Raw genomic sequence first — 13299 nt, 5'->3', positions numbered from 1 at the left:
AAATTGAGTCCGGGTATGCTCCATTTACCATCAGCTTCATTTACCCCAGTTAGGGTCGTGGATGGATGACACATGGCACAAATGAATTCAATGGTTCAGATTAGAAATAAACAAAACATCAGTTTTTTAATTAAAAAAAATAAGAGAGAAACACGCGTTTCTCTTCTCTTCTTGTCGTACGTGAACCTTACTCACTCTCTTTTCAGCTTCCCTCAGAATCTCTTCGTCTCCCCTCTCATCAGCGCCAACAACCACCGATTGTGCCCCCGTTCATCTCAATCGCCGCCGTTCATTCATCTCCCAATAACAAGATCCTGCTCTCCACTCCATGCATCGTCCCCTCTTCTGGTAACTGTTGTTGCCGCTGTCGTTTCAAATCAGACAATCGCCGTTGTTTCAAACATTGGTATGTGAATCTTATATTGCTGCTATTGATTTGTGCATTATTTGGTTTTTAAATCATATATGGTCTGAGCTCTATTTGGTTTGTGGATTGCTGCTATGAATAGCTTTTTTGAATCATTTACTGGTTTTTGCACCATTTACTGGTTTATGCATTACAATCGCTATTTTTGAATCATTTACTGGTTTGTGCATTACAATCACTTTTTTTTTGAATAATTTACTGGTTTTTGCATTACAATTGCTTTTTTTGAATCATTTACTGGTTTTTGCATCGCTGCGATTGCTATTTCTGCTATTCCTAGTATTCTTATTCATGTGCTATCTAATTTATATGATGAAATTTCTTGTATGTATTTATGTAAACCGTTTGTTGTTTTCAACATTTATTTAAAGTTTATTCTTTTCTTATTGCTCATCACAATCTCTGACACCAAGACTATGTACGTACTTTCTCAGAAAACATGGATTCATCGTCAATTCCAGATTGTGTCGATAAATGGGTGAACAATATCCATGAACAAAATGTTCATCATGAGAAAGAAGGTATTGCCAATAGTGGACCTCACTTGGGAATGAAGTTTGAATCTGAGGCGGCGGCATATGAATTTTATAATGATTACAGTAAAAGAATTGGATTTGATATTCATCGAGAATATGGAAATAAAAGTATAATAGATGGAGTTTTGACTTCGAGAAGATTCACATGCTTCAAAGAGGGTACGTGAGTTGTTGACAAAAGACGTCAACCGACGGCGGAGTCTAGAGCAGAAACAAGATATGTTGTCCAAAAAATATCCGGATGGAGAATCAAGTGGAATGGTTCATGTATCCATATCAATTGTCCACGTAAGACTAAAAGACGTTATAAATCTTGGCTTGAAAAAGAAGCTAAAAAGGCAAAGATGCACTCAGAAAAATTGAAAAAATCTCAAGATGGTTTAGTACAATCGTTACCGGTACGTATTTTTCTTTTATCAATTTGTTATATTTTGTTTAACCTATCATTTATTTAACTTTTCTTGTATTATGCAGCAATCAAGCAACACAATTCAAGCGACACAATCAAGCCAATTAAGCAATGGAACTCAACATCAAGATACAATTCAAGCAACACAATCAAGCCAAGTTAACTCATTGTAATTTCACAGTTTTCATGTGTGTATTAGGAGACTTGTAATGTCCAAGTACTTTGATGTGTTTTTTATGAGACTTGTAATGTCCAAGTCCTTTGATGTGTTTGTTAGGAGACTTGTAATGTTCAAGTACTTTGATGTGTTTGTTAGGAGACTTGTCTGTTATGACAGTGACAGTGAGATAATGGTTTGACAATTTGCTACTGGTTTTTTGAATTATGACAATGAAAGTGAGATTATGCATGTGTTTTGAATTATCACAAATTATGTTCAAGTACTTTTATCTTGTATGTTGCACAAATTTGAGAAAAGTGCAACATTTTTGTTTTGACAGACTTGTAATGAACATGTTATCAAGAATTATCAGATGCAGAACCTGTTCTGCTAGTTCTGTTTGTGGCTGGTGGCGTGTTTCTGCTATGGGCTTGCAGTGTTTAGGTGCCTGGGTGTTTTGTTTTCTAGGCATTTCTTGACAGTGAGATATTCTTTTTTTTTTGTCTTGACAGAAGTGTAAATTTTATCTTAAATGTTTCAACTTATTGTTTTCAAATGTCATTGCAAATTGTTGAGTTTGAATGCTGGTGTTTCAATGTTTCAATGCTGGTGTTTCATTGCAGATTGTTGAGTTTGCAAATTTTATAATCATCATTTCAATTGAGACTCTTTTTATAATTAAGAACAACAGGCTTTTCCTTTGATCCTGGTTGGACGGGAAGTGTCAAGCGCTGCCTTGATGGATGCTTCTTGGCTGTTGAAAGTGAAATATACAAATGACGTTAATGAGTTATGAAATCCAATGAAGCATCAAACACACATACACATATAAACAAGCATATTTTTTTTCGTTTGAGAGAGACATTAAAATGGAATAAGAAATAACCATAAAATAATAGGAATTGGATGAAATGAATTGAACTTGTATGTCAGCCATAGTTAATTTTAATTCTGCAATTCGATAAAAATTGGGTTAACTGTGTGAGTTAACTGTTATAAGCCAAGATGAAACTTTCATTCTAATATTCAATAACCAAACTTCAAGATCGTTTTATATTGTAAAAAAAAAATCATCATGATGATTTTAAAACAATGAACAATGAAATCCATGCCTTGAACATTCTCCAACCAATTACTAACTTGATGATTATAGGCCTTGGACATCAAGAAGCACGACTTTTATCATGGATACGGTGTTCTTCATCAAACACAGTTAAAAACCACTCTTTTCACGTTATTAGCAAATTGAAATGGTCTAAAAATCATGCAGTTAGCAAATTGAAACCGTTGTCTGAAAAACAGATGACTCAGACTCAATTTTTGCGTTTTGAATCCTATTCACAAAGTCAGAATGAAAATTGTTGAATCTCGTCGGTGAAAAGGGGAGAGGGAGAGGTGACACGAAGAGAGGAGATGATGTGGTTGATCGACGATGGCGCCGAGAGGCATGGCGGAGGCGACGGCGGGAGGGAGGCATGGCGGTGAGGGTGATTGAAGAAGATGAACCGTTCATGTACGACAAGAAGAGAAGAGAAGCGCGTGTTTCTCTCTTATTTTTTTTTAATTAAAAAAACTGATGTTTTGTTTATTTCTAATCTAAACCATTGAATTCATTTGTGCCACGTGTCATCCATCCAAGACCCTAAATGGGGTAAATGGAGTTGATGGTAAATGGAGCATACCCAGACTCCTTAGAAACCAACATAAAAAATATACACCCTCCGGTCACTATTATAAGCAAAAATCAACATTCTAGGTTCATTTATTAAATGATGTATGTAGTCTTTATTATAGACTACATACATCATTTAATGAATGAATCTAAAATGTTAATTTTTGCGTATAATAGTGACCGGAGGGTGTAAAAACTTGTCTTGGAAACCAAAGCTGTTTTTTCTTTCCTAATGAAATTCATCAAAATTTACTGTGCAAAAAAAATTATAGTATAAAATTCTTATCACATTTGTCTATCTGGTTTTATCGTGTGTACGTAGGTCATCGTGTTATTTTATCTTATTTTACAAATGGTCACCATGGTTGTTGTTTGGTCCAACATTTAGAATTTTATTTATTTCACGTAGACAAGTCTTTGATTTTGTGGTCAAGAAATTTTTGATTTGTTTTACTAGTATATTTTTCTTTTCTTGCGATTGTTGGCATTTCAAGTCATATTCAAACCTGTAAAAGACTGTCCATCATCAAAGTCCAATACGAGAAAAAAACAAACAAACATATAACATGCATGTTTGAATTTACTAAATTACGACTATTTTATTGAAATTTCAAAATATAGTTTAGTATTCTTCAAAATCACATGCTGATTGTTGATTGCTGATACAGTCTAATTTTACCAACTCATCGACTATCACAATACAAACTCAAATGCATCACTAATAGTAGTATGCACTAACAGTATAACTGATTTAATATGGAGTTAACATTTGTTTTAGATGTGAATATCTAATCCTTTTTTCTATTTTTGTGAAATTGTATATATTTTTGTGTGTCTTTTCTCCCTCTCACCTGAAATATTTAGTAATTTTAAAGAGTAGACTTGAGTTTTGGTGGGAGTTCAAAGATCCTCATAGCAGACTTAAAATGATCATATAAGTGGATTTGATAATATATATTACTCCAAATTTTAAGGTACTGTGTAAATGAGTCTCATTACTTATATTAGATTTTTCATTAAATTTAAGATTATTACTTTAAACATGATATGACGACCATCTCTCTTTTAAGTGTGAATCAATTCATTTATTTTAGTATGCTTCCCTTAAAAGAAAACATTTTTCATTTACACATACTTACATCATCATCGACATTCATGATCAAGAGAACATGCTACCTGACTATTTTTGCCGCGAAGGCTTAAACACAATGAGTTGAATGAATCAAGGATGAATTTAATAGAGACCAATAGAGGCCACAATCCCCCAACCTTTTTTTTTTTAAATATATATACACACACACACACACTAGTATGCTATAATATTTTTTGGTCTCCATATTTATTTTTTGTGAACTTTATATAATACTTTACATTTACTTTTTTCTGCTCAATATATTGGTTGTTACATATCTAAGTTTTTAGGTTTAATTGCTGTTATCGTTAATTAAAATCTTTAAGACCAGAAAATAGAGTAGAGTTTTTTTTGTAAAATTTATATAATAATCGTAATCCTTAACTAAAATTAAAGTTTATGGTTCCTCATTGTAGAGTTTTTTCTTCACTAAACTATACTTTCAATTAGATCATTCCTAAACTAAATTCATGACTCTATGTCTAGATTGAAAACATCGATTCTAATTCTATTGTTGGATCTTGAGGGAGCCTAAGGATCATCTTAACCGACTCTCAAATAATTTGACATCATATCTCAATTTCTCATTTAGATTTTATTAAACATTCACTTCTACATTATTAAAATAAGAAACTTATAATCACACATAATATACCAACAATGTCAGCAACTCGCAACTCTACAATGATATTTTTGTTTGCATTACAACTCTCTACAATGATATGATCATATGATTATACTATTTCACTTGAAAAAGCTATACTGTAGAAAGTTAAGTCATCATGATTATCATTATTATGGTACTCACAATAGAAAATTTCTTATGAATAAAGTCAAGTATCCTTTCCTCATAATCAAAAGCCGTGTTTGCTTATGATCTACCAACCCACACCTAAGCAGACAATTTACCACTAACTTGTAAAATGGTTAACTCATTAATTCCATTCCATAGAATCTCTCAATCCACACACATTAGACAATTTACACCAAAACAGAACAAAAGAGAGTGAAGACACTGTACGATCAGTAAGCAGCAGGCCCCACTTCCACCGTCTGATTCCCTAATTAGAAACCATTCGAATATTTCCGTATTGGTGACGCTCTAAACGAGGCCCCACTTTCACGTGCCTTCTATCAGCTTTTTCACTCAACCGAACCAAACCGGTTTTGATATTCGTGCGAACCAAACCGAACCGAATCTTTCTTACAAGGAAGGAGGAAGAAGGAATTAACATTTCACTCTTTCCAAACCATCAAATTCCTTTCCCTCGATAATAATCAATCTCCGAGTAATTAATTACACTAATTAATCGTACCCTCCTTTATTTACATTTACCGCGCTATTCTCTCTCTCTCTCTCTCTCTCTCTCTCAACACAGAATCTAACCACAACGAGAATCGCGTTCTGCATAATCTTTTTTTTTTTTTTTTTCCTTTCAATTTTATGTGGCATCTTCAGTTAACTTGCAAGCTCGAACAACAACAAATTACAATTCTAGCTTAACAGAATCGATTTTTCTTGTTAATCTAACCGTAACGTGATTCCGCGTAATCGTAACCGTCCAATCAAGCAAAGGATTATTACGTTTATGATTTTCCAGTTAGTTCGCCGGTCAGGCTCCGACGACGACGATTGCTACCGTGTGCGGTGGTGATGTAGCGATTTAGGTTATTTAGCTGGATGTGTAAACGTGTAAGATAAATGCGTGTCACCGGGGATCTAGGGTTTAGGAGCCTGGTCCTTGTGGTGGTTTGTGTGGTGGTTCCGGTGATCGGATTTGTAATTCGTCGGAAATGGCAGATTGCGGTGGCTAGAAATGAAGAGATCAAGAGGCTTTTGATTTTGGCTGCTGAGGAAACTGCCAGGGTTGAGAGAGAGACGTTGTATTCCTCCGGTGCGGTGGTTTCCGCCATTAACAATTATCAATGTGCTCTCTGCTATTTTCCTGCCACTGCGCGCTGCGCTAAGTGCAAATCTGTTCGATACTGGTGCGTTGTTCTAATCGATTGAATTTGTTAAACTGCGCTGAACTTTTCGACCTATTTTTTTTGTGTGGCATGGATTCTGTTTTTTTCGGTTCCATTATGATGATTTTGTGCAGTAATTTTCTTATTCTTTGTTAGGAATGTTAATTATGATGATTTTGTGGTTGATTGAAGATGTTTATGATTAGGAGAGGGAAAAATGTTTCAGATAGTTTTGCGTCTAAGTTTTGGAGATGAGTTTTGTGGTCCCTTTTACAGACTATGTTGAATGATTGAGAGGATTGTGATGTTCTGTATTAATGGGTTGGGTTGTGAATGCATTGTTTTTTCTTAACATATTTCTGATTGAGCACTTTTGTAGAAATAATATGCATGTCACTTGTTTGATCAGTTTCATGTTTTTTCAGCTCCACTGATTGCCAAACCGTTCATTGGCGTCAAGGTCATAAATTTGATTGTCGTCCTCCAAGCAAAACTCATCGGAGCGATGGGGTTACAAGTGATATTGGAAAGAGGGAATTGGAGCATGATTACTCTGGTAACCATGAGGAGAAATCTGAAAGCAGAGGTGCAGAGTGTAAAATACCCTATGAAGATACCGGCTTTTCTCCTGAGGTTTCATTTGGAAAGGATGATAATATTCATGCTCGGTTCCTTGCAGAGGATAATTTAGCAGATTCTAATTCTGAATTTTCCAGTAACTCATTTTCTGGATTTTCGGCTTCCACAAATTCAGGTGATTCATCTGATGATTCGTCTGTCTGTGAGAGTATCATCTCAAATGAGCATGACAGATCAGAGGGACATGTTTCTGTTGTTCACACCCTTGACCTTACCGATAAAACCACAATTGATAGCAAGGTGGATGCAGCAATGTCTTCTTCACCAAAGTTTGCTAGTTTGCTTGATTCAGTTGATGGTTCTTCTACAGTTCATAAATTAAATCATGTTGCTCCTGGTTCTAGTAATGAAGAGAGGAAGCTTGCATCAAATGGTGCCTTAGGCTCGAGCAAAGGGAAGGGGGCAAAAATTGAGCCTTCTGGATTTTGGGATAAAGCTCTTGATTCGAGAGGGATTAAAGATGACACTTATCCATCCCATTCTGATGAATCAGCTGGTGAAAAGACTGATTCTGGATTGTCATTTCGCTTTCAATTCAGTACCACACCTCCTTTGCATATACAAGACACCGATTCTAAAGAATCTTCGAATTATGATGCTCTTCCAAACCCTGTTGGGAAGAATATGCCACATCCAGGACCAGCATCATCTGAGAATGTAATTCATTCTTCAAAGGCAAGGAACCTCTCATTCATCAACGGCAAAGATGCCAATATTATGAGCAATACTCCCGGTGGTTCTGGATACGATCAATTGGAATCTAAAGACAGGTCTGAGCCGCCTCTATATTCTTTTTCCTCCCAATCCTCTAGTATTGGCAAAGATCCAGGTTCTGCAGATGCTATGAGCATACATAACTTGCAATCATCTAGCTCTGTGGCATCAAATCATGTTGTGGGCAACCATGGCTGCACCTTGAAGTCTACCGATAGTAGATGCCAGACACGCGAGCTTGCTGATTCTAAATTAGCTTCTACAACTGAAGTGATTTCACATCCCGGTACAAAACATAGGAAGAATGAATACGGGACTGTCACTTCTCATGTTGCTAGCTATTCTGGAAATTCTAAGAGTGGCTTGAAAACATCTGTTTTAAAAGTTGTTGATCAGTTTAGAGGATCAAATTTGTCAAAGCAAGTTCCTTCAGCAGCTGGGAGTGACATCGCTGGAAAATACAATGACAAGGTTCTTTTAGAACAATTCTTTGTGCTATATTTTGCCATTAGGGACTGTTGCCTTACACTTACAATTGCTGCAGGGTTTTTTTCCATATGAAACATTTGTCAAGCTGTATAACTCCAACAAGGTGGAGTTGCGCCCATTCGGTCTTATAAATATTGGAAACAGGTAATTTGAAATTAATACTAAACATGTTGGGGGATAATTGAAGCATACTTGTTTGTGTATTTATAGGTTTACTCTATAATGAATTGTTTAAAACAATCTTTGTTTGCCAGTTCGTGTAAGTTATTTTTTACCCTGATATATTAAATGATAAATGGAAATGGTCAAGTTTTTTATTTTCTTCTGGAATCAATTGCTCTTCTATTGTTTCGTGTTTATTTTTGAGCTTTTCTAAGTTGTCAATTTTTTTTTGCAGTTGTTATGCTAATGCCGTACTTCAGTGCCTAGCTTTTACACCACCCTTATCTGCTTATTTGGTTCAAGGACTACACTCTAAATCATGTATGTGTAATGGGTGTTTCTTCTCTCATGGAATCACATATGCCATGTTTCTTGAATACTATTGGTTGTAACTTATAACTGTTTCCCTTTGGTAAATATCTCTTCTGTAAATTTCAGGTACAAATAAAACTTGGTGTTTCATCTGTGAATTTGAAAGATTGATTTTGAAGTCGAAGGATACAAAATCTCCACTATCTCCAACGGGCATACTTTCTCAACTACAGAGTATTGGGAGTCAGCTTGGAAATGGCAAAGAAGAAGATGCTCACGAATTTCTAAGGTATTCTTTTATACAATTTTTAGCCGCACAATACATCAAACTATTGTTTCATAACTCATTTTAAACTAATCACATGGCATACGTGGCTGGCAGGCATGCTATTGACACAATGCAATCTGCATGCCTTATGGAAGCTGGGATTAATGCATCAGGTTCATTGGAAGAGGACACTACTTTAATGGGTCAAACATTTGGAGGATACCTTCGATCGAAGGTAATTTTATATTTCTATCTGGTAAATTGATAAACAACTATCTGCTATGATTTTATTTATTCCCCAGTCATAGTGCAATACAATGTTGGCTTGTTTTTGAAATAGATAATTTAAGTTTCATTTTAGTTAATACATTATAACATATGTTGATTAGAAATAACAAGGAGAGGATGATGGATAAAATGTTATAACTCATTTGGCAGATAAAATGCATGAAATGTGGTGGGAAGTCCGAGCGTCAGGAAAGGATGATGGATCTAACTGTTGAGATAGAAGGGGAAATATCAACACTTGCGGAGGCCCTTCGAAGGTTTACAAGCACCGAGACTTTGGATGGAGAAAACAAGTACCACTGTGTCAGGTTGGTTGATGTTTGGGAGGCCTCTTTAATGTTTTCAATCTTAACATATGATTGGAACTCAGATTTCTTAAATTAAATATGGAGACTAGTTAGTTCCAAGGTAGATTTACGTGATCTGTCAAAAACATAAACAAGCAAGACCATAAATTGAAAAAAAAAAATCCTCCGCTCAGAGTATTCCAACCTATTCACACATTCTCATCCAACTGTTTCTTCTTTTATCCATTTCTGAGCTGTAGGTAATGTTCCCCTTGTCTCTCCCTTTTCCTTCTTCCACACAATGGCAGCCCACCATTCCGTCTAGAATTTACCTAGAATAAAGGTCTGTCAGTGTCTTGCTATAGGATTTCATCCTTATAAATATGCGGTTACTACTTCCAAAAACACGTTAATGCTTTCGTTTCATGGCTGTGAATGAACGGTATCTCCATAGGAAGAGTTGGGTGACTGATTGGTTTTTTAGGGTAGACTAAGTAAAAATAAAGGTAATCAGGGATGCCAGAGAATGAACTAGTAAATTCTAATAACAGATCTTTATGTTTGATCACATTGAATTGTTGGTGTAGAGGATAAGTGGATTTTGCTGGCATGAGATTGGATTGAACCTGAGGAAATGTTCATGACTAGGGTTCCTAAATGTACACCGTAGAGGTTTGATTACATTGCAGGTCTAGCAATCTCCTGTTATGCAGAAGAGTCCCCCACCCGCCCTTTGTTGAGCCTGTATGGATCGTTTTTCTTAAAACATGTTTCATTATGAGGGAACAATTTTTAGTGATGTTTAGTTAAACTGGTTGTTGAAACTTAATGGCTATGATGTTGAATAACGTTTTTCTCTTTCCAAGTCACCGGTTCATGCATTATTTTATCTTGGTCGTTCTTACCTCACAGAAGCATCAAATGATGCTAGTTTCACAAATCTACACCTACAAAAAGTAGAACTATGCCTTGCTGCCATTGATGATTGAGCTGCTTAACAATCTGTAAAATCAATTATGGGAAAGAAATAGATGTTATCGTTTCTTCTCTCTCTCTCTCACTCTCTCTGGTGTGTGTAATTATTTGGCTCTGGCTAGTTGCTTGTTATTTTGATTTTGGAGCTCTAAGATGTTGAATATTATTTAGATTACTAGTACTCAAATTACGTTCCAAATTATTAATCAACTATTTCTATTTCAAGATGTAAATCCTATCAGAAGGCCAAGAAGAAGCTGACAGTTTCAGAGGCACCCAATATTCTTACAGTTGCATTGAAGCGATTTCAGGTATTTCACACATTAAATTACAAGTTAAGATATTGCTATCTACATTTCTTGCAGTCTGTATATGCAGAGTTTACCTCATTTGTTACATTTGTATCGCAGTCTGGAAAATTCGGGAAGCTCAACAAGCCTGTTCAATTTCCAGAAATACTTGACCTGGCTCCTTTCGTGAGTGGGACCAGTGATAAGACACCCATTTACAGATTGTACGGAGTGGTTGTTCATTTGGATGTTATGAATGCTTCTTTTTCGGGTCACTATGTGTGCTACTTGAAGAATATTCAAAATAAATGGTTCAAGGTTGACGACAGTGTGGTAAGTCCCTTTGTTTCTATTTGTTTGCAATCTTGAGAGCAGAATTCTTTTGGTTCCCAAATGTACTTCTTGGTTTATGTTTTATTAACTTATAACCAAAATTTATTGTAACTGCATTACAAATATGAATAAAAATTTATTAGGTGTGGGTCTTTCCTGTTAGTTGCACCTTTGAAAGAATTCCTTTAGGTGTGGGTCATTCACAGTGATTAGTCTGGTCTGTCTTAGTGATACTAATGTTGTTGTCCTTGGTTTATTTCTTGTATGTATGTCTTGCAGGTAACAGCAGTTGAATTAGAGAGAGTCTTGACAAAAGGAGCATATATGCTTTTTTATGCTAGGTAAAATAGCTGCTTTTTTGTGTTCATGTTGAGGGTTGTTAATATTTGAAAAAACAGCACCAAAGATCCACCCGTCAAGAGCTGAGTTATGGCTCAATTAGGTTTAACTGATTAATAACAAATGAAAAAACGGATTGCATAATAAGAAATTATCAGACCAAAAATATAATAGTTCATAGGCTAACTGGTTGAAGCACCAGTTTTTGAAAGATTGGCGGGTGGCTTTAATCACGGTTCCTTTACATTATATTGTCACTTATCGGCTTCTCTGATCAGCTGAATCATTTTGTAGGTGCTCTCCAAGGGCCCCAAAATTGATTAGAAACAGGTTATTATCCCAAGATTCAAAAAGTAAGGTCAATGGAAAGTCTACAAAAGCAAGATCTACCTCATCAAATTCTGGTGCGGCGGCTGAACCCATCAGTAGTTCAGTATCTCCTGATGACTCACCCACCTTGGAGTCTTTCTATTCAAGGTTTCACCATCTGAAAAAAAATTTAGAGGAAGACTCATCAAGTGATAGTTCATCCCTTTTCAGCAGTAATTCCGATGAAGGTTCTTGCAGTACTGATAGTACCCGTGATTCAACTAGCATGGATGACTTCTCCGATTATATTTTTGGTGATTCAGGGCGCGGATGGAGTAGCACGTGGAGGAATTCTGATTCTGACACGTCTTCCTCCTCATCTCCCTTGAATTGTAGACAGTCGCCCCTATCTGATATGGACAAATATGATTCAGTTTCTCCAGAGGCAACTAATTTTCGAATTCCCACCGGTTCAAGTGTGAAGACAGATAGGGATGATGTTATTTCCCATTTGCATTCTGACACAATTTTACAGCATAGAAAGTTGGATAGTAGTAGCATTAGCAGCAATAGTAGTAGTAAGGACGCTGACTCATTTCTGAAACTAGGATCTAACCATTCAAATGATAAGAACTCTGTTGTATCGTGTAGAAAATCAAGGAAAAGAACGGAATGAGAATTTTATCAATAGGGAGCTCAGGTGCAGTAAATAATAAGGGATGCTATGCTAAACATAATAATTGTACCCATGGAGGTGGCATTGTTTTAACAACAAAATGAGCTACACCATTTTGCTAATAACGTCATTAGACTAGATGTAGCCATGTAGATGTACATTGTAGATCACCGTAACTATATTCTTTGATAATAAAATCAACTTTTGTGAATGCTTACAAGATTTAATGATTTATTTTCTCAATTTTCTTATGTCGATTCATGTCAAAGATATTGAAAACTTAAAGAGGGTTGAATTCTCATACGAAAAGTTTTATTAAATACACTAGTTAATCATCTCATTTTTCTCTTTTCGTTATTTTGAATTTGAACTAAGAGTATTATACAACCATTCAATGACTTGCACGTATGTGGCTTTCATTGTATAAGAGAATGCGAATTCCTCGGAAAAACGTGAATTTGGTGCTGTCTAAGGGCGCGTTTGATTCGCATTAAAGGACAGGACAAGCAGAACTGAACTGAACAAGTAGGTGAGTCACAACACAACTTATTGTTCTGTACATTGTTTGGAAGCCTATGCACAACACAAGATAAAAATATACAAAATGACTATAATATCCTTTATAGTGTATTATTTCGTTGAAACTAGTATCAAAAGTAGTATTTCACAATTTTCAAACTTTTGAATTATTTTGTTATTTATTAAAATTCTATTATCATATTATGAATTAAAAATAATTTAATTTAACTTGTAAGAAAAAATTTGATTTATTGAAATGCATACATAAAATTTTAGTTTATGTATTGAACCTGGGTTTATATGTCGTATTGTGCAACCAAATTTTTTTGTTGAGATCTAATAAACAAACGTTGACAAACTGAGACCAAAAATCGAAAAGATATATTATGGTTGGC

General features: G+C 35.4%; 1 protein-coding gene and 1 long non-coding RNA gene across 2 annotated transcripts; both read left to right on the top strand.

Moving 5' to 3' along the window:
- The first annotated feature begins 1129 nt into the window (after positions 1-1129).
- LOC146941993 (uncharacterized) lies at positions 1130-1781 on the top strand. The gene is made up of 2 exons (XR_015033539.1): positions 1130-1361; positions 1438-1781. It is a non-coding gene; the product is annotated as an uncharacterized LOC146941993 (long non-coding RNA).
- Positions 1782-5670: 3889 nt separating this feature from the next.
- On the top strand, positions 5671-12596 carry LOC146941992 (ubiquitin carboxyl-terminal hydrolase 16-like). The gene is made up of 11 exons (XM_085755948.1): positions 5671-6325; positions 6730-8128; positions 8202-8290; positions 8544-8629; positions 8747-8909; positions 9003-9123; positions 9327-9484; positions 10665-10749; positions 10849-11061; positions 11341-11402; positions 11695-12596. The coding sequence occupies exons 1-11, from the start codon at positions 6039-6041 to the stop codon at positions 12383-12385; spliced, it is 3354 nt and encodes a 1117-aa protein (XP_085612074.1). The 5' UTR covers positions 5671-6038; the 3' UTR covers positions 12386-12596.
- Positions 12597-13299: the final 703 nt, after the last annotated feature.

The sequence above is a fragment of the Medicago sativa genome, chromosome 3, assembly GCF_051527215.1.
Source record: "Medicago sativa cultivar Bolivia chromosome 3, Bolivia_mono, whole genome shotgun sequence".
NCBI classification, from domain to species: Eukaryota; Viridiplantae; Streptophyta; class Magnoliopsida; order Fabales; family Fabaceae; genus Medicago; species Medicago sativa.
Note: the sequence above shows the minus strand (reverse complement) of the source record. Positions and strands in the feature narration are given on the sequence as shown.

Bases quoted from the DNA above. Each gene is read 5' to 3' on its own strand.
- LOC146941992 (XM_085755948.1), top strand. From the start codon at position 6,039: ATGCGTGTCACCGGGGATCTAGGGTTTAGGAGCCTGGTCCTTGTGGTG. The intron at 10,750-10,848 runs GTATTTCACACA...TTTGTATCGCAG, and splicing joins TTGCATTGAAGCGATTTCAG to TCTGGAAAATTCGGGAAGCT. The intron at 11,062-11,340 runs GTAAGTCCCTTT...TATGTCTTGCAG, and splicing joins TCAAGGTTGACGACAGTGTG to GTAACAGCAGTTGAATTAGA.